Source organism: Bombus huntii, chromosome 12, assembly GCF_024542735.1.
Source record: "Bombus huntii isolate Logan2020A chromosome 12, iyBomHunt1.1, whole genome shotgun sequence".
NCBI classification, from domain to species: domain Eukaryota; kingdom Metazoa; phylum Arthropoda; class Insecta; order Hymenoptera; family Apidae; genus Bombus; species Bombus huntii.
The window spans coordinates 7,179,148-7,201,330 of record NC_066249.1 but is presented as its reverse complement, the minus strand read 5'-3'; the positions used below and the strand labels follow the sequence as shown (position 1 = coordinate 7,201,330).

Here is a 22,183-nt window from a genome sequence, read left to right as displayed (position 1 = left end):
TTTTCTTTTCTTCTGTTTAATATTAACAATACTTATACATTCTCATTGACGAACAAACTTGACGGTACAGATAGTAAATTTGAAATACTCGTCGATGAAATTATATTCTTCTACTACTTAATATCGCGTGTACGATAGTATCGACGAATGAAATAATCGATATAAATTGTACATTTGGAATCCAAAGCAGTGGTAATTCAGTTTTTTGTCTTCTTTATCGATATTAACGAACATACAATGTTAACATAATAAATAACAAAATTTGAAATTTTCGTCAGTGAAATTGTTTTACTTGTTCTACTTGATACTACAGATATAAATACGTACGTAATAATATTATCGATAAATAGAAATTTACTGCATAAATTATGGATTTAAAATATTTTCATTGATGCATCGTACTTTATAGAATACTCTTTGGAATTATATTGAGTTGTAATAACAATCGATATAATCGATTATAGATCAAAGACTCGAGCTTTTATCAAGGAAGCAACAAGTGAATTTACTTGTACGAACGGTCGTCTATGACATATCGGTATTTTTATCGAAGATAGAAAGTAGATAATTACCTTATGACGTTTCTTTTTCGGTGTCATTACGAGGGAGAGCGCCTCGTTCTGTTCCGAGTCCCTGCTTTCTCTCTCGTCGCCCCTCAAGTTACAATATTTCTCGCGTTGTTGCTGTTCTCTCTGCTGATGTTCGCGTTGCTGTTGGTGTTGCTGTTGTTGCTGTTGCTGCTGTGCCTGCATAGAGGCCATGCTGTACATCGTTGGCGGTTTTGGCGTCTGAAACATCCTGCCACACGACCTCACGTGCGAGGGCAGTTGATTCATTTGGTTAAGATTGTTTTCCGTGGGGCCAGAATGTGGGCCATGAGGACCACCACCCATGGACCCGATTTGTGGGAAACCCGTAGACTGTGGAGGTGGGGGCCCGCCATTGTGGGGCCCCCGTGGCCCGTTTGGGCCACCGGGTGGTTGCGGTGCTCCTCTATCTACTACTTTCGTCCTGGGTGATTTTCTTTCGAGTATTTGGCTGGCCAACAAAAGGTCCTTGTTTAATTGCTCGGCAGCGACTTGCGCCGCCTCGCTTTGATTTCCAAGATACCTCCTCTGTTGCATGAACCTTGTTACCACTTTGTCGATTAAATTCGTCAAGTACGAGGTGATCTCTGCTTTCAACGTATCCGACAAACTTTGTAGATCTTCGTCGGTTATGTGAGGACCCGACGAGCTAGCTGCGGCCGCTGTACTTCTAAAAACATTTATCCTTTCCTGGAATTCTTTATGTTGAAGAGGCGTACTGGCTGGCTGCATTTGTGGTGTTTGCGGCGTGGACGGGCCGGTATTGCTTTGACTCTGTTGCTGTGCTTGACTCGGAGGCGGTGGTGGAGAACTTTGTCGTTGATGCTGCTGTTGCTGTTGTTGATGCTGCTGCTGTTGCCTGACAGTAGCTTCCTGATGCTGCTTCATTCTCTCCAGAGCAGCTTGTTGCTGTTCGAGGTAGAGTTTCTGTCCCATGTGATACATAGCGGCTGCCGCGGCGTGTGGGTGTTCGGTTGGGAGGGCCGGGAGTCCGTTGTACGGCGGTGGATGAGGTTGCGGTGGTTTGAGCGGTGGCTGAGGACTTAAGGGAGCACCGATGCTTTCGCTCGCGTCCGAATCGATTCTACTCGTAAGCTCATTGTACTTTTGCTGCATCACGGCTAATTGTTCGTGCAACTTTTTCAGCTGCGTCTGGAGGTTATCCTTTTCCTCGCGTTTTTGCCTGATCGTCGAAGGATCCTCCTCCTCCTCGCTCTCTTCTTCGTCGTCCATCATGGTATCGTTAACACCGTGCTGGAGGACGTGATGCACCGTTTGTTGCTGGGGTTGGTAGAGTTTACGTTTCTTGCAACCGTTCACAGTGGCAGTTTGAAGCGCTGGACTGCTACGCATCGTGCTGACGATATTCTCGACGCGAGCGCGCTTCGTTTCCGTGGTTGGCGAGCTGGTCTCCGTTTTGGGCACGATCGGACAAGGAGAGTGACTGGGACTGCGTTTGATGTTTAACGAGTCCTGTATCTCCTCCTTGACGGAAACGGACCCTGACCTTGGTTGCGTGGGACTGGGAGGTAAACTCTGTTCGCAATCGGATCCATCGAGGTTGGCTCCGGGCTCCATACCAGCTTCGGCGAACGCCTCTTCCATAGCACGTGCGGCTGCGGCTGCGTCCTCGGCGCTATCCTCGGCATCGCCCGGCATCACCGTATCACGATCACTGTGATTCGCGTTATTCACGACGTTATTTCCATCACCACTTTCCTCTCCACCACTCTGCACTGTTCCACTACGTGCACTATCACTGTTTTGTTGTTGATGCTGTTGAGGGCTCTGATGATGTTGTTGTTGAGATTTAAGTAGATCCGCTGTGGTGTTGTTGTTGTTACTGTGTATGCTGTTGTTGTTGTTTGGCTGTTCTTGCAGCGCGAGCGCGGAGATTTTGCGCCCTTGGAGTATATCGCGGAGCATGTGCTGCGTGAGCTCGGCGGTGGCGGGATCGTCGCAATTAACTACAGCACCGGATTGCAAATTAGCAGCGGGGTCCATGCCGGCACCAGTCATTCCGTGGCCGCCCTCTGGCGGTGAGCCACCAGCGTCACTGGCCTGTTTGACCTGTCGTCCGAGTAGCTCGTTCAACATCTTGGCGGGGCCGTAACCCGGTGCCCCGAAAAAGCCAAAAGCCGCGTGGGCGGAATGCTGCTGAGTGCTAGGACCCGTGGTAGCTGTGCTTAAATGACCTTGACTGCTTGCCGCTCCAGCTTGAGGCTGCTGAAGCTGTTGTTGTTGTTGCTGTTGTTGTTGCGCTTGCGACTGATGATGTTGTTGCGACTGTGGCTGTTGTTGTTGTTGGTGCGTTGGTCCGCTGCCGCCGAAGATAGAACCGTACAGACCACCGCTGTGGAAGGATGGCCGGGAGGTGAAGTGCGGTATACTCGAGTAGTTGTTGCGCGGCTCGCCGGCGTCCACGCGCTGTCTGGTGCGCTTCTGCTTCTTCTGGAGTCGCTGTTGCTTGCTTTCCGTAGTTGCTCCGTAGGGGGCGAAATACTCGGTCTCCTCCCCCGATGACATCATCGGCCGTCTGGTTGGTCGGCCCCCCGAAGGCCTCCGCGTCCCCTCCCCGCCAGGGTTCCTTGTCACCCCTCCCCTTCTCGCTCGAATAGCCCCTCGTGGCTCAGCGCGCTGCCTCCGTTTCTCTACTCTATTCTCGCCGTTTCCCCTACCACAGCCGTCTTTTCTCCTTGTTCCTTCTACTACCTTGTCCTCCCCACTCTGATCGCCGGCACTCTCCCCTCTCGAATTTCTTCGTCTTTGCCGTCTCCTTCTCCTTCTCTTCCTTTTCCTCCTCCACCTCCTTCTCCTCCGTCGCGCTTCCGCCGCCGCCGCCTCCTCTTCTTCTTTCTCCTCCTCCTTCTCTGCCGCCGCCGCCGCCTCCTCCTCCTCCTCCTCCTCCTCTTCCTCCTCTTCCTCCTCTTCCTCCTCTTCCTCCTCCTCCTCCTCCTCCGCCGCCGCCGCCGACGACGACGACGTCGGCACCCTTCTCCTTCCTGACGAACTCTTGCTTCCTCCTCTTCACCTTTTTCTCCTTCTCTCGCGCCTCCTCTTCCTCTTCTTCCGTCGTTCCTCGGTTTTTCTCTACTTTCTTTTCACTATTCCTCGCCCCGCTCCTTCCGCCTTGGAGCTGACGCCAACAGCTGGGGCTTCTCGATGACTCGGTGTCGGCGACTCGTCCTCGTCTCACAATGACGATTTCTTTTAAGGAGACGCGGCTCGTTCTCGGGACTGTTTCTACTTTTCCTTAAGTCTCTACCGCTATTCGTACCAGGTCCGTCGTTTTCGTTACAATGTCTACCGTTGCCGTTACGTTTCTTCGTGACAGTCGATACGATGTTACTTCCGTTGATGATCACGAGAACTGAGGCCGGTGATCTCGCGGGCGGAATTCTCGTGCTCCCGCCTGGGAGCTGCATCCTTCGAGCTCGCCAAAGGGCTCGGTGCCCCTCGCTCCCTCGTCTCGATTTTCCTTCCCGCGGTTCTTCTTATTCGTCTGCAACACAAACACACCAAGATATGCATTACTTATCTTGCCCCTACAAAAAAGAAAAAGAAAAACACCAAGCTCGATCACGCTTGTACATAGTGATACACGATCGATACTCCATACTTAGAGAAGTTACGATCGTGAATCGTATTTTAGCTTAAACGCCTTCCGTATATAGGCTCTCTACTTCCGTAGATAAAAACGTCTGAGACTCTATATACGATTGCCGTTCACTTCATTTTACGACATAGACCGACTTAATTACGAGGAAAGGATGATTTCGTTGTAAGTAGAGAAAATCGAGAAAAAGATGGAGAAAATTTCAGAGGGGAAATATTTAACACGTACTAAATTTCAAATTTCTAAAGAAGTAAAAGCGTAATTGTCATTTTATCAAAAAAAAAAAAACTTATTTATCTCTCATTGTGAATCTTATCTTGATTTCGTTGATAAGGTATTTCGGAATTATATTCGTTTCATCTTACGTACTAGGTGATTTATAATTCATCAGCGTTTTATATAGCCATCGAAATCGTACAGATTTACATAGGAAGTAGCATTCTTTCCTCTGTCAGGTCTCGTATATTTGGGATAAGTATACCGGTTCAATGCACGATCATGTCACGTAACCGTAAGAGAATGTTCACGGGGAGAATAGCAAGTGTTACCAGTTAAAAATACTAGTAATCGATCATGACTACAAGACGAGGAATAGAGCGGTAGCGGGAACGGTATGGTTTAACTTTGTCTGCCGAAGTCTTCTGCCGAGAGTTCTAGCGAGAAAAACTGCAAGTACAGCGAACTGCAGGATTTGTCGAAGACGAGGATGGCCGTGGAAAGACCATAAGAAAATTACTTGTATTGAATTTCTTATTCAGAACGTAGTCAGTTCCGGCAAGTCGACTCTTTCTCAATTACACCCTGTCGTTGATCGATAGTTGAAGACAAAGATGCACAAAAAAGTAATTGACAGTAATCCTCCGTCATAAACTGGATGCGTTGTCTGTTTTAATCGAACTCAAGAATAAAAAGTTGTGCAGAAACTATATTATTAGAAAATTCTATTCCTGTAATTGATTTAATAGACAAATTGTATCCAAAGCTTTGTTTCCTTAACGATTCAAATATGCTTACATTCTTTTAGAAATGATTTTGCGTCTTAAACTATTAGTTGTCCATTCGAACGTTTCTGTAGATCCTTTCAGATTCTTTTTTTAGATTGTATCTATCTAGAAGTGTATCATTCATCCGCCGTATAATTTATACAAAATTGACTATCGATTTATGATGTTCTTTTGTTTCGTATATCTGTATAGGTATCTTTTATTTGAGATACTATATTCTCGTTGCTACGATATAACGAATACACACGAATTTCGAGTTATTTATGAGTTAAGACTTAATGTTGTTTAGGATGTCACTATTTCTTTTTTTATCCGTGAATATTTTATAAAAGAATAATAATATTTCTCGAAAGCAACACGAGTACGTATTCCGATTAGTAAGTTTCGACGATAAGTAAAGGTAGACCTGGTAAAACGTTAACGCGAACGTTCTTCGCTCCAAACAAGGGTAAATTATTTCCACGACATCGTTCTCAGGAAACGACTTGGTCGATGGATGATAATCGACGGTTGTTCAACGAATTCATTGAGCGACGACGGTGCTCGCGGCGAGGCGAGGGCCCGATCGTTTCACCATTCAATTGCCGATACGCATAAGTGCGTGGGTGAACACGTGAGTCGGTTCAGCGTTTGCACGCACGCGGATGGCCGATACGGTACGATGCTTAGTGTGCACCAATATCAACGTGATACACAGCCGCGCGAATGTACATGAGATTCGAAGCAACAGCTGAGCAGCTTAAAGCACCTGCGCTCAATAGGCTGACATATTCCATAGTTTGCCTACGCACGAGCCGCCTGCGTTCGAGGACACGAGCACTCGCCCCTATACGTATATTGACGAAGAGAGACTAGACGTATATATACGCGTGGCTCACGAAGCGACAAGAAGGCTCAAAGAGAGGAATACGTATATAGCAACACGTGGCAAAAGCGGCGAATTGGTGAAAGCATGGAATCGTTGTACTTTTTCCCCTCGGCCGGTACGAGCAGAACTCGTATGCGGGCGCGCGAGCGCGAACGCTCGTTTCCAGTTCTACTGTTCTCTCGTGTTCGCGCGATCGCGCAAGGAGGGTTGGAAATCAGCAGCTTAGAATTCATCGATTATTCGTTTGCCTCGTCGATGCATCTAATTGAATAACGATTATCCACTGTTTCTGTTTACCCCGTCGAATCGATACAAAGAACTTGGAGCCGAATGAAAATTGAATTAGGACTTGTCACTTCTGGCATCGCCAGAGATTACTTCCATCGCGTGTTCTTTTCCCACTTTTGCTATTTTTTTCTCACTTGTCTTTTATCACGATGGTGTTCCGCGAACGTTTATATACGTCGAGGACTGTCTATTCCAAAATTTCATTATCACGTACGTTTAACAAAATTGAATCATTCTCTTTAAACGAAAAGATGCATCTCGTTTGCAATTGGAAAATTTAACATTTTCGTTCACTATCTAGCGAATTTGCGTCGTAACTAGTGTCTGCGTCATTCCTAACGCATTTTCGTTCATAAGCAAATGCATAAGTAAGTAAAAAAATCCAATAATAGAAACTTGTTCTTGTTCTTATGCGTATAAGATCGCGAACATCAATGAGAATGAAATGCAACGAAGATGGTCAAACAGTTAGAATTCTGCTTTCGCAGATTATTTTTTTACAATCTCTATATCTTGTTCTGTGTATCGAAAATGCATTCGGATATTTCTTATTAAACGCTTTGTATCGACATGTGGCAGAATAACGTATACGATTGTACTAGCTAAGCATATTTTCGAGTGTATTTCTCGTGTAAAAAAGACATTTTGTTCCGGGATACTATTCCCCGGCAATAATTATCTTACTCTTATTGGTTGAAAGAGTGACATATGGTCTCAAGCTCGATAACGTCTACGATCGTACCTGCCTCGAAGAACGTAACGCTTCGAGGGGGGTCAGTAAAGTCTGTTCTTCCTACGTTTGATCGCCACTTCCCTCCTGTGCCGTCACGCGTGGGACGCTCAGAATAAAAAGGTGCTCCGGCCGGAAATGGTTTTAGGAACTCTCCCACCAACTCGATTCGGAAGTAGACACGCCGGGCTAATTACACGCGAGAAACGTGTATACGTGGCGATGTGTTCGAGAAGCTTTCGTGACCCCATTGTCGATATATGTTATATCGAGCAGATGCGCTTCGTTCGATTCGCAAGTAAATTACTTTCTGTTACTTGGACGCGGTCTCCAGAAAATAATTTCTTAATGGATGATCATCAAAATGCGTATAATTTGCAAGAGTATGTAAAATATCCAAGGTATAGTACCGACTAATTATCGTTTAACGACTGAATAAGTTCTCTGGCCAGGCTGTATTTTTTACTTGTACAAATACGTGGAATTTATATAAACATTCACGATCTATAATTATTACCGATGAAACGTTATTAATAAACCATCGCTTAACGAAGAAATTGTCCGAAAAAGTGTGCACGTTAGAAAAATCATCGATCCTTTATTTATCATTCGCAAATATCGGCAAGTAAAGACATCTATTAAATTTGATAAATATATCACGTTGCTGACAAAACGAACGAATTGAAATCGTTTTGTTTGCGCGTTCGATTTTATAATTCCTCCCGAAATGTGACGAAATGATGAAGCACGTACGAGTTTACAAAACACGTCAGCCAGAGAGTAACGAACGTGACTTTGTCATTACAAAACCCTGTATTTCCATGGGCAATGACACTCGCATCGATCATCTTCGAGCGAGACGAAAACAGTCTGATGAACCACCAACAGCCATTTCCTGTGCGTCATGCGATATTTACCGTTTAAGCAGGTGACTTGATTTGAAGGGGTGATTGCAGGTCATGCCGGTGGGGTTGCGATACAAGATTAGAAAATCGCTGGTTGGAACCGACTTGTCTGACTCGTTACTCGTTCAATACTCTGTCCTGGATTTCAACGATATTAATAAACGTAATCTTGAAGGAAGAATTGTGAAGAAAAAAGCATAGAAGAATATGGATGAGACGCAACCAGGTAAATTAAAAACGAACAATATAAAGTGCGAGTTAGCAAGGTATCTATATCACATTAAAAATTAACTATCGATTATACGAGAAAGTTAACGAAAGACCGGCTTTGTAATCTCGTGAACTTTTCCCGAAGATTTTTCATCGAGAAGGGGTTAGAATCTAAGGTAGCCATTGTTTCGAACTATCGACGCAGATAACTTCCACCTATAGCTCGGGTAATTAAGGAAGAGACCGGAACACAAAAGAGCCCGGGGCGAGGAAAGCGTTCGTTAATCTCCTACCGTCCATTACGTGGTTTCTATCGACCTTGTATGAAATTTCAAAGGGAATACCGCGAATCGAAATTTTTTAATGAATCCATCGATGAAAAGAAAGAGGGCATATCTCCTCTGTTACCGCGCCGATTCTTTCGCGTTGACTGCACTGTCCTACCACGGAACGACAACCAAATACACTGTTGGAATCGATATAAGACGAACAAACTCGCGGTATCGGCGTAGCTTATACTTGAAACAAAATTTCTTTCTTGCTGTCTTATCGGGCAAAGATCTTCGGTGCTTCGAGCAGATCTTTTCTTCACGATGAAAATAATACTTGGAAGATCAATAGATGGAAAGAGGAAAAGGACATCGGAACGGTACGAATCGATCTTTTTTCCTCGATGCTTCCATTCGATTTCGAAAGTCTCCTGTCGACGAGCCAGAAACCGTTGGTTTCGATACTGGCCGATCGTTGCGCGAAACAAAGGGATCCACCGGCACGGAACCCGTTGCGAAAACGAAACAATATTACTTATACTTTGCGATTGGCAACGACTTCCTTCCGGCATGAAGCCGCGAACCACGAGCGCAAGCAGGTTTACCAAGTTCCTACTTGCTGAATATCACATGGTGCGCGTACCCCACATGGTGTTGTCGAGGTGACGCAGCAATGGCATGTGTATCGGAATTCCACCCCCTGTAGGTGTCATGTGGCCGTAGTGTTCGCAGGGGGTTGTGCATGGGAACCCGGCTATGGTCATCAGTCCATGTCCATCGTGGTGCTCTACGTGTACACCACGCACGCATCGCTATGCATCGCTCTCCCTCTCGATATACATAGTAAATTATTGTAACATTCGTTTCGTTATTATCCACTACCCGGGACGAAGGTAGCAACCCCTTTGGTGACAGGAATTCGCAAACATGCAAACGCATCAGCGTTTCATGACGCCTAATCGTCAATGTGTATTTACACGTATGTACATGACTAGCAGACAGACGGACAGGCAGACAGTCGCGGAGATCACGAGACGGAATAACACATGGACATAGGAAGCTGCAGGAGAGAGAGAGAGAGAGAGAGAGAGAGAGAGAGAGAGGCAGCTATTCTGTTCTATATAGAGAATGATACACGCATACAAAAGCAGAAGCATGGTGACTCGTATGTGTATATACACGGCTCACACGCGTTCTGCATATTATCGGGTTGCTCCGATGCAACAAGTTGACCGGGTGTCAATTGATGTGTTATTAATTGGAGGTTAATTGCGTTAATGCGCTGCCGACCCCGCCCTCCTCCCCCGTCCACCCGACGTCACACCCGCGGCGCCGTACACCCTCCACTGTTTTATTATTATTTTGCATTCGAATCGTTTCGATTCATTGGCACGCGCCCAAACCAAACTTCGCAAGCGCGAGAGAGCCAGACAACGTGGAGAGAATCGGCACGCGAGAGAGGAAAAGAGAGACAGAGAGAGAGAGAGAGAGAGAGAGGGAGAGAGAGAAAGATCATTTAAAAGCGGCGGCCTGTCACCGATTTTCATAATTCACAGCTCGTTAAATTTGTTTCGCTTTTTACCTCGCTTTCCGCGCACGGTTACGCGACCCAGGACCATTAATCTACCTTCGGTCGTTTCCAATGAGTTTAATCGCGTTTCAAAAACAATGTGGGTCAACGCCACGGCCACCGTGTTATTCCTGGCACGCGAGCATGACCTTTCCTGCGTTTTCATTTCGATTTCGGTCGCCATTCATGCTGCGTTACAGATAATACGAGCGATAATGAGCGCGCCACTTTTACGAGCCGCGGACTCGATGATGCTGGAATTTTTTGGTTTAGCGGGATGAATGGGAATACCGGTCCGATTTGTCCGTGACATTGCTACGCCGTTATACCACGTACCGGATTTTGCAAATTACGAAAAGCAGAGGAGAAAGATCAGCGAACATCTCGCGAATTAAAGGGCGAGCGTCGAGTGTTGAAATTTGTCGTCGAACGAAATTCTACGTATTTCGTTCGTTCGAACGTATTTCCTTCGTCTAAATCGTCGCTTTATGCGACGATCGATCGAAATATCGTTGTTTTTCATGGGAAAAAATTACGAACAAGATAGATCGAATTTTTGATACAACAGTCACGAAAAATACACTAAAGCACGAAATATCTAAGGAAGGGACCGTACGAATTTAAGGTTCGAACGTCAAAGAAAGAGAAAAATTTAAACGCACATTGAACGTCCTTTATACGGGGAATTCTTCCCAAGGTGCAATCGCAAATCTCCTCTGAAGAATTTCCACGAGACGTTCTGCGGCCTTTCGTTCAATGTGTTCCCATGACTTCTCTCTGTGGGAAACGCTAACGTCTAATATTGAAAGTTACAAAAAAAATCCTACGGCGCCCTTCGTCCTCCCTCTGGAAAGGAAGTAGGAACAACGGTCCTTGCCCTCAACAGCGTAGACGCTACCCTGTCGCTGTGACGGTCGTTGAAATCTCGTGGGACATTTAAACTTACGATTTCGATTGGATTTGTAAACGTTTCTTGTATCGCCTTGACTTTTAGTCATCGTAAATTTATAAACTACAATCGAAAATACTTTAATTTTTTAAATTAATGACATTTTTGTTACTCTGGCTCATATTTTTGTTTCAGTTGAAATGATTAAAATTGCAAAGAATCTCGTGCCATTTATTCATTCATTGAACATTCAACTTTCACGCCACTTTTTAAACATTCCGCTACTTTAATTTTTCAAGCGAATCGGATATATTTATGAAACGAGATACGAATCTTCACGTGAATAACACGCGCTTCAAAACTTTTAAGATGTTTAATATATTAACGTAATATTTATAAAATGCAGTAGATTTAATGCAAATTCTAGCGAAATATTATTGACAACCAAAAGATCCTCTTTTGTACGTATGATCTTTCGTTAGAATTGTTCTCGAAACGAGAGCAACGTTAAAATATAAAGATCCGAATGATCTCAGCAGAATCAAGGAAACATAACCGACTCGTGAGAAACAGCCCTTAAATTCTACGCCACTGCAAGATCAAGAAGGCCCCCTTGCTAGTATTCAGGTGGTTCCGCCGGGTGGTGTCCCCCGATTTAAATGTCTAGGTATCCCCAACTGGATTCAGGTAAGGTAACTTCTCGAGACTGGCTTCCCCTCTTAGTTTGGTGCCCCAGCGTGCGCTCAAGACTTAAGGCGGAGAAGGGCGAAGAAGACAGAAGGAAAGGTCTCCTTAGGAATTGGAAGGAGCGCGTGCCAGCTGCCGTTGACGAGCAGTAACCGACGTTTTGGCTTCTTGTTACCATTATTCGAACCCCTGACGAGGTCGCTCTAACGTCTTGGAGTACAAACGAACCCCTACTTTTTCAACGTCTTAAGAATCACGCGACTCGGTCGGTTGACTCGTGCCTGGGTGGAGTAACGGTCTAGCTGTTTCCTTTCGACGACACCATGTTATTCTGTTCGATCCGATACGCTCGAGATAAGGGTGCTCGGAACACCGTTTCGTCTTAGGGTTGCTAATAATTACACGAAGCAGCGTACGTTGGATCGCTTAGCAGGGGAGAAACATCTTGAGCGTTAAGTAGCGTTTAAATGTTTACTATTTCGAAGAATTAACGGGATACAGCAACTTGGTGATTTAGAAATCTTTTGAAAATTTTCATTTTACGAAAATGTTCAATACGTCCTTAAGTTTCGTGCGTGCAGAATATTGTAGCGACGCGAATTTTTCAGGTTCGAATAACTCGACGATGTTACGTAGAATTGAAAAAGGACGATGACGTTAGATCAGGACAAGTGCCAATTTAAAAACTTTTATCACGTTTTATCAGTTTTTTAAAACTTGTTTCGAAAATCACGATTTTTAATTTAGAAGATATCGAGCAGATTTTGACAACTACGTATTTGTCTAATTATACTTTAAATTTTAGTTTAAGTTAGGATCCTTCTGCTATCGTAAACGTTGCTCGATTTTTGTGTAGGGATTGTTTTACATATTGTTACGTTTATAGATTCTGCACTTTAGTTCTGAAATTTCGAAAGCAAAAACAAGTATTATGGAAAATACGCCGCGTTACATCATTGATTTCTAGAAAAAAATTAGTGGGAAAGTTTCAAGGGGAACCGGTTGCTAGAAAATTGCTATGTATTTGAATAGACTAAGTAAATGGTTGAATACGAGAACGGATTCTTACAAAGAAGTAGGAAGAAGTACATTGGAAAGATAGAAATTATTTCCATAGTTGTAAATGGAAATCGCATACAAATAGAGTACATATGTAATGATAATTAAGGAACGAAATAGCTTACATTTATTGGAATAATTCGAAGTGTACGAATGTGTTTCTTTAGAATTAGTGTAGAAACCTACACTAATATCTTTGGAATTCTACTGCAGAAATGTAAATTTTTTAATTTCCTTTTTCCTGTTTTCTTGTAACTGTCAATTACTATATACCATTACACCAACAACGTTCATTCGTAAACGGGAGAATCAAATGCCAAGAACCAAAAATAGCGAGATATCGACACACGAAGATTACCCATTACCAATGCTCGAAAGCAATTGCTATTTTCTATGCATCGTAAAACTTCACTCCTACGTAGTTGGAAAAAAAGGAAGATAATACGTAAAACAAGATATAAGAGGAAAAAAGTTATACGGAAAGCTAATTTCAACGTTCAGTCGACGAGTTTCGATCAGAATGTAAATAATCTCCAATAGTTCCCAGCCAATAATTTCCACCTCGCCACGATTCGGTGGAAAACAACTGGCCAGGTTGGTCCACCCCTGTGGAATATGGAGTTTTCGGCATAAGAGTTCCACCTCCTTCGTTCTCCGATGCCAAGCAAGAGTCCCAGATTCGCGAGTCGAGTAATCAACGGTGAAGCAGATCGAGGAGGCTTAACGACAGATTCCCGGTCTTTCCCTGTTTGCATTTTATTGGCCACGGGCTACTTTTCGAGGCAGTTACGTAGATACGTCCGCAGCATATTGGCAAGCAGGAGCCTGCAGGATTATCGGCGTTATTGTCGTTGGCATTTCGAGGCGAGGCCTCCTTATGGCAGTCGGCCAACCTGCCCTCCAGTTTTTGCCGCGCCGGCTTTTTCCTGTCGTCCAACCATCTCCACGATATCGTACCGAGATTACTTAATTATATTCAATTGCCAAAGTTACCGTGCTCGCGGCGTTTGGCTCGGACCAACGATCATCGTACTACCTATCCTCACTGTCTCGAAGTCACGGCAATTTCGAAAAGTATGCCAACGAACGGAGCGACGATTCCGCTTCTTCTAGCCGTTATTCGCGAATTATATCGTCATCTCGAAATAACGGGAATAAAAGAAAGATACATTGCGCCGTGGCTGACGAAAGTCTCGATACGAGCCGCTGCAAATATCTGTCTGCTATTGTCCAGCCGGAGAAAAACGAGAAAAAGAAACGGCTATGTTTCAAGTCGTTAAGGTGCTCGTGCACGATCGCTCGCCACGAGCCCGATTACGAGAGAGATACGAACCACGGACGCAGAGCGATACTCGTTCGTCTTTTTCGACACAGTTCTCTGATAATCTGCCTGGAAATGGTTGAATAAAAAATATAATGGGAGTATAAGAGAGATAGAGAGATTGGGAAGATAGATCAAACTGGAGATGGAAAGTCACCTTTCGAATCTAGCGGAACAGATGTGAGAATAGATAGACTCGAAATGGGGTCTGCGTAGTTTAGAGTGTGCCGTGGATCTTTTGTTGCAGCTGGACCTTGGTCTACATTCGTGGTTCTAGAAACGGAGTGCATGGGACACACCTTTGATCGTTCTCGAAATCGGAAACACCTGGTTACTGCGATTCGATTTATCGGACGGATGCTAACGAATTAGGAGACTGACGAACCTGTAAGGTTCTCTTAATTACGATTGGATTGTTGAAAAAGAGAATGATATTGACTCTAAGCGTTTCGAGAAGAAGAAGAAGAAAAGCAAATGTTTCCTAGGTGAATCAGATATTACCTGCTCTAAATGAATTGAACTAATTCCAGATCTTAAATCCATATAACGATACTAACACTCGCAATTTGATTGCTTTCATTGTAAATTTTCGTTCTTATATATCAAGGAAACGGTAACGATATCGTTTTCCTCCAACTATGCAAAAGTTTTACCAAAAGTCGTTACCGACATAACTTCAAAATTTTTACTTGAAGATTTTCAAACCGCAGTATGTTATTTTCTGAGATCAGATAATCGGCGAGTTATCTGAAACTGGAATGTCAGAAGATCGCAGATGCCTTTGTCTAAGTAAACGAGAGAAAAATGAACGGGAAGAGGAAACTCGAGGGCGATGAGAAGCGGTCCAGAGCAGGATCTTTCCTTCTTGACGTTACGAAACTCAACGCGGCACGTCCGCGCGAATCTCCGTGGAACGACGCGCGGCGAGCGGTGGTCCGATCGTTTGAGCCAATCACGCCGTGATTGAGTATAATGGACTTGCGTCTTGTTCCCCAGGCCAGTGGTTCTCGCGGCTTACTGGAACGATCCAGTGTTCACCCTACCGATCGTCGGACGCTGGAGTAGCTCGCACTTGGGTTGGTCACCCGCGAACCGTAAGTGACTAGGGCACAGGATGAAGGCTGTGCCCGAGTGAGCGAGCGAGCCTGTTGGTATGATAATGAGGAAGGTGACTTCCGACGATCCATATATCGCGGAGAGCAGCCCAAGGGAGCGAGAAAGACCGCCCGGTCGGGCGCAACGACGATAAAAGACAAAGCTAGTCGGGGGACACGGAGAAACAGAGAACACAGAGCATCGAGGCCGATGGAGGTGGAGGAGGTTGCATTTGTATTACTCATATATACGCATGGGGTCCACGGTTAGCCAAGGAACGGACACTTCAATCCACGCAACACTCCCTCGATCCTACGATTTAACGTAAGCCTCTCTGGGCTCTCCTACGCCGCCTCTCTGCCGCTCGCTCTGCCTCCTGTTCCTCCTCTCCACTACTCTGTCTCTTCCTTCCGCGGCCCTCGGCCGCAAATTGACATGAGAGACAGGACAGAGGAGAACGACGTGCGTCAGCACGTCACGTGTACACGCGAAACTGGCTCGAGGAGCGGAAGACTCTTCGTGGTCCGCGTTGACATGGTCCGGTCTGCGTGCACACCGAACGATACTCTCCTGAAAGAGCCTCGGCCTAGAGCCTCTGTAAAGCCTAACCGCGTCAATGTGCTCGTGATGCAACGCTGTGGATGCTATTCGGAGAAGAGATCGCCCCCGCCGATATCAGAGCAACAGAGAGGGAAACGGCTGGCGAACGGAGAAGACGCGGAGGGTCTCCTTGTGAGAGCAGGGCCTCTCTGATAGCCCCGTACGAAGCGTAGACGAGGCAATTTTCCCAAACGCCATCAATTCAGCTAACCAGCTAAATTCGCGAACGAGGCAAGGAGGGCACAGGGGACAGGCGAAACGGGTGAGAAAAAAGGACTCGGACGAGAAACGAGGGAGAGAAGCGGGCTGAAGTGGTGGAATAACGCGATGCGTATTTGCATGAGAAGCGAAGGACTGGCTCTCTCGCGGATACGGTGACGCCGGTACAGGCCGGTTCCCAAGTGTCGGGTGAGCCACGGCGCGGTTAATCCAATTGAGTCAATTTGGGTTAACTTGAAGTCGTCTAAACAGCTTGTTTAGACGACCCATGATGCATGCGTAACCGCCGTGTATCCGGCCCTCTTCCTTCCTATTTTAACGAGACCTTTCCAGACGCGAGACATCGACACCCATACGATGCGTTTAAAGGAGGAAATGCTCAACGGAGGACGAACGTTCCACGAACTCTGCAGACGCGGATCTTCTAAAGCTCGTTCCATTTTCATCTCCTTGATTCGATTGTTTCGTTAATTTCGATGGTATTCGACATCGGTTCAACGTTGGAACGTACACGCGATTGGGGAATTTGTTGGACAAATTTATCACGAGACATCGAAGATTGACACTTTTCCTTCGGCTTGGATATTCTTGCGCGAGTATTTTTACTACCATTGTCTGTTATTCTTTTATAACTCGTTACTTTACAGATAATTAATTTCAACGATTATCGCTAATATCGGTATAAGAAGATGATTTTTAACTGTGTATTAAGTTGTTTCGTACGTTTACCGTTTAATCGGTGTATGTTTCGCGCAAAAGTCGCGTCTTACTATATTTCGAGATCGCGTCATCGGCGTGCAACCACGGACCGCGTATTTACTGTAATACTGTCCGGTATTTGCGAGCTGGCCGTTTATATCACGGAAAGAATCGATTTCGATGACTGTCTGACCGGATGGGGCAAAGGCGCGTCTAGCTAACCACCACCTTCGTGGATGATGTAGTCATTGAGCTCTATGCTGCTCTAGTGCGGAGCACGCGAGTATTTGCTCAGGGTACACACTAGACTCGCCTCCCCAGCTGACGTTGATTGAAGGAATAAGGGAAACGGCGAGCTCTCTCAAGTACCCACTACTACCACCATCGCCATCACCACCACCATCATCAACGTTACGACCACCGGCACCAGTATTACGGTCCTCCCTGTTGCAACCCCTGCAGACCGACCTCTAACCATCTCCACTCCTCCACACGGCGCGCACCGTCTCGACCAACTCCATCACCGACATAGGATCATCGCAATGCGCGCTGTACCTTATGCACCGGCGGTGCAATGCGCCGCTTACATCGAAAATTCCTCCTCTTTCAGTCCACGCGTTAATTAAACAGAGTTTACGTGGTTATAAAACGAGACCTTGCGGCAGGACATGAAAGAAAAGGGAGTCAAAGAGAGAAAGAGAGAGAATGAGAAAGAGTCGGACGAGAAGGGGCGGCGGGACGGTGGACGCGCAGAAAGAACAGGAAAAAGTTTCCCGTGCTGGATGCACGGTCGCCGAGATAACGTGACAGGAACGAACGACAGGGTATCGCCGTTCCTATGCCGGGTTCGCGAGATCCCACGGGAAGAACCGGTGTAAAAATAACGATTCTGCGAGTCACGGAGGAAAATCTGACGAGGACCGTCTAGACTGCGACGCCCGATGCACCGAAACATCGCCGGTTGCGAGACAGCGAGAAAAATTCGAGGGAGTGCGTACGTAAGAGAGTAAGAGGGAGAGGGAGAGGGTGCGCGAAAGTGTATCGAGTTTGCGGCAATGTTAATGAGGTTACAATGGAAACACCTGGGGCGTGAGAATAACAGGGAAATAAAAATATTATCAAACGCGAATGTTAAAAGAGCGCGGGACAAAGGAAGACGTAAGGGCGAGGCAAAGGGTGAACCGGAGGGGAGGCGGAGCGAGAAAGAGTGGAGTGTAATAAACCTCATTAAGAAATTGAATGCACGCGCTCGCCGCGGTCGTTGGAAAATGAATTGATCACGGATTCGCGCTCGGCGTGGCTCCGGCTCAACGAAACAAAACAAAGAAGGAAAAAGGACAAAAGAGAGAGAAAAAAGAATAAAAACAAAAGGAAAGGAAGGAAAAAAGGAAAAGGTTGGAGGGAAGAGAGAAAAAGAGGACCATATTACCCGAGATAGATACGTAGGCGGGTATCTCAGATCCGGAACATGTTGACAATGCTACGGAAGGCGATACACCTGGACGATTGCGACAATCGGTCATTTATTGACCCGTCACACCTGCGTCGGCTCGCATATACCTCTCGACTATACTTTCTCGTCGTGCCACGTGGTCAGTGAAGCTCGTCTCCTGAGAGACACCGGGTACGGCTATTCGTGCCGTGATTGCCGTCCGGCTGTGATGGTGCGATTATTTACATTGCTTCCGAATTAGTAAATAAGCAGACGCGCCGGCAGCGACTCGGAAACGCGGTGTGACCGCCTCTTTCCGCAAGTCGGTACAAGCCTTGCTACTCCCTTTGTGCGCGGGCCTTTCCTCGTTTTCGAGATCCGTGATTCCCCGCGCATATCATGTTCGCCGAGCTAAGGATTCAACCTCGCTCGAGAAAAGCCTTTTTCAATGAGAATGCTAATTAGCTGGTTGTACGCTGGTGCATACGCCGTCGTGCCTTGTAAAAAGGGAAAAATGTTTTTCAACGTTTCCGTTCATCCACGGAGATGACCCAGAACGATCCTTCGCTCGCGATTTCGAGAAAATACCAACTGTCTTCTTCCTAACAGTAACGGGGAAACGGTGTTGGCTTGTGGGCAATGTATAGGAGCACCGTGTAAGTGCTTGGTAATTTATTTATTGGATACCGCGTCTCTAAATAGCTCGGCTAATCTTGTCTCGTTAACGTTGAAATTCTGGGAAAATATGACACGACGATAGAGACAACTCTGTGGTGGAACTTCGTTTTACGAACCCGTGTATTTTATACTACGATACTATTATTGAGAATTACCGATACTTTTACCTTCAAATTTATGTTGGTAGTTTAAAATTATAAGTTTAATGCAATTCTTAAAAATTCTTCTATAAGGTATCTAAAATCTCGTTAGATTTTTAAAATCATCACAAATTATACGCTTTAGCCAACAATCACTACAATGACAGACAGAAGAAAATTCCTTGCGATATTTCCTTGGGATTTACAATCCCAAAAAATCGTCTAATTTGAATCGCCACAGTGCATCCTATTCGTATTAAAATTCTCAGTGTCAACCAGCGATAAGATTCCACGCACGATCTCGCCATCAACGTTGAACACACTGATCGAACGGGGGCAATTACAAATCGTGACGAGCAAGCGTCGCCAAATTTCGAACAAACGAGGCTGAATGGCAGGGTAGCGATCGAAGCGGCAACGCTCGCGCGCCACTATTCAAAAGGGTTAACCGTGTTTGAAAAGTGGAGCCGCGTCAGAGGCGGCAGGATATTAGCTTAAAACGGGCGTGTTTAAATCTAAGGCGTCTAACAGCGCTCTGCCGTAATAATAGGCCGGCTCGATTTGACAAGCAAAGTGGCTACGAAGACAAATGACTCCTTTAGCCGGCGTGCTCTCCAGCCATCGATCGTCCTACGACCTTAAAGCTCGATCCCCCTTTCCCCTGTCCCTCGTCATCCCCTCAAACTGATACCTTCGACGTCATTAAGCGCACGAGGCACGAACTTACCGCGTGGCTCTCATTAAGCTTTAAGTCGAACATAAGTAAGACGCGGCAAATGGTCGGCCGGGTGTTAATGAGACGTCGTTCTCACAAATTAAAATTACGAAGTAGACGATTAAATGGACGCCCAAGAGGTAAGTGGGGGGGAGGATCGCTCCTTCGAACTGCTTTAGCGATTTAACTGAAACTCAGTCTGATAGTTATCTTCCGAGTATTTCTCGTTCCGGCGTTCATTCTGGAAGATCGACGTATATCGCGACGAATTTTTTAATCATACAACAGAGAAAAATGATTGTTTTTCAAAGGATTTTCCTCTGGCGGTTGCGTAATTTCTAGTGCAGAGAAGATTCTTACGAAGGTTGGCCGAGCTAATTATCTGACAACTACGAGGTCGCGAGCTGGCGTAGGAGGCGTTATGTCACTGTTTCATGATTTATAGTGTCATGTAATCTGTCTTCTGTTCGCGTCTGTTCAAACTGTTCGAATGTGACGATACTCGTGCATCTGGAATATTGACAAAATATCCGAAAGGAACTGGAAATATCTAGCAGTTAAATCTGTTTTGTTTAACATTTTTGTTACGCCTTCGTTATTTTTTGTAGATGTCATGTCGTAAATTAAATCAGCGTTTAACGGATTATGATATCTTAGAATAATAGGTACGCCAAGGACCTTTTATTTCGCGTAATATATTCTATTTTGGAATTCTATCAATAACGAATTATATTATTTACTATTTTAATAAATTGAAAAACCAGGAAGGAAAATTCCAAGATAAATTTTTATTTCGATATATCAAAGCGTTGTACGTAGACTCCGTATTAGAAATGTCTTCGTACGGCACTGTCCGAGGTATCAAACACTTATGTATATACCTACGTTTCTATCATCGATACTTTTGTCTCCACATCCAAAGTATAATTACTTTGACTACCAATCGATCTTACTACTTCGTTACACTATATCAAACTCTTTTTTATCGCACCATAGTTGTCACATCTTGTAATTCAAAAAGCTTTTTAACGTGATAATTCTCATCATCGTATTCAATATCGATAATTTCGAACAAAATCGTTCGCATAAACGTTTGCAGAGGCCTAAATCGAATCGCACGGTCGCTGTACACGAATGAACTCTATTCGGGAACGGCGTTCATCGTCCGATCCCTAATAGCCTGGTCTTTGGCGTTCACCTCGTAACCTCAACAGCCGAAACTCTTCGGCATCATGCAAACCGCTTATGCCGAATTGACCGCATACTGGCTTACCTATCGTCACGCGTGCGTACCCCATTACGAATCTCCGATTTACGAAATAAGCTATTACGATGACCAGGTCCGGGCCGAATAGAGGCGGACAATGTTGTGACACGTTTGCGATGCTGCTATGTATGTGTCCCCACATATATGCGCAACACATATCCGGGGGTCGGGTCAGTTCTCAGGGCTATCATTGCCTGTCGACCGGAAGACTCACTTAGACCCGTCTTGAGTTACCCCTCTTCGTCCCTGGCCATCGTCCCTCGACAAACTCACGACCATAATCCCTCCTTCCCTTTCTATCACGGCTTCTCTCTTCCTCTCTCGATATCCGCGTTTCTACTTCTCTCTCATTCTGTGCCTCTACTACCAATCACCGTTCTCCCACCCCTATCGTCTGTCTCTTCTTAAGGAAAAGCCACTTGTCGGAAGCTCCTCGGCTCCCAGCGGCTCTCTCCTTTTCTTCTCCGGTCAAGACACTTGCCTTGCGGCTTACCACGAAGTAAAGGAAGAATAAAAGGAATAGAAAAGAAGAGGAGGAAAAGGCTCTCCTCTAGCGTATCTTCACAGGGTCAACCGGTTGCCGCGTCGGTCGTTTCGTAGACAAGACCCGGCCTTTGAACGTTTATGGTAATCGAAGCACTTGCATCCGCGGTCACTGGACGGGGCAGGATCTTTTGAGGTCCGTTTCGATGGCAATTAAGAAACGTAAGTGTGCAACGATTAATTTAACGCGCGCGGTCCATGATAGCGAATGTCCCCGTAGCTGCGTCCGGTTTTGCATCCGCTCGTTTGTCGTGGCCGTGACAAATACACAGCTCTTCTGCTTTAAGCTTCTTTCCTCTCTTCCTTCGCGAGATCTTAATTGATTTAAATTCGATTGAATCGAATTTAACGGACGACTGATCGATCCGACGTATTATAGTATATTCTCTGTCTGTCATACTGGCGATTATATTTATTTCCCGTCTTCGTATAATTATGGCTCGCTTGGATAATAATCGAGAGATCCACAGACTTATTAATACGTAACGGCTTTGTTGTTATTTAATCTTTCACTCGATGCATGTATACATCTTAATTTGTATTTCATTAGCAAGCATATCGCCTTAACGCTTCAATATTTTCATTATTGTTAGGCGGCTGATCAAACGGGAATTTTTTTATCAGGGCCGGTATCGAACGGAATGCAATCTCGACTCGTCGCTTTTGATTCACGCGAAACGTAATAAATAATCCTGTCACTGTCCCTCCCGAGAGACGATGTATTGGTAATTGAACGATTTAAGTGCTGTCGTAGGTAGCGCGTACGTTATCACGCGTCTTTTGCCTTTGCGT

At 45.4% G+C, this 22,183-nt stretch overlaps 1 protein-coding gene and 1 long non-coding RNA gene across 3 annotated transcripts in view; both read right to left on the bottom strand.

Annotated features, from left to right (window-relative positions):
- The window catches only part of LOC126871790 (homeobox protein prospero-like), a 43,381-nt gene extending 39,700 nt beyond the window's left edge, over positions 1 to 3,681 (bottom strand). For both annotated transcript variants that reach the window (XM_050631019.1, XM_050631020.1), the window contains exon 1: positions 573 to 3,681. In XM_050631019.1, the coding sequence (XP_050486976.1) occupies positions 573 to 3,116 (2,544 nt within the window). In that variant the 5' untranslated portion in view covers positions 3,117 to 3,681. The remainder of the gene's footprint in view (positions 1 to 572) is intronic.
- A 356-nt stretch (positions 3,682 to 4,037) lies between these two features.
- The window catches only part of LOC126871822 (uncharacterized), a 115,578-nt gene continuing 97,432 nt past the window's right edge, over positions 4,038 to 22,183 (bottom strand). The window contains exon 4 of the long non-coding RNA XR_007691750.1: positions 4,038 to 4,089. This is a non-coding gene — a long non-coding RNA (uncharacterized LOC126871822). The remainder of the gene's footprint in view (positions 4,090 to 22,183) is intronic.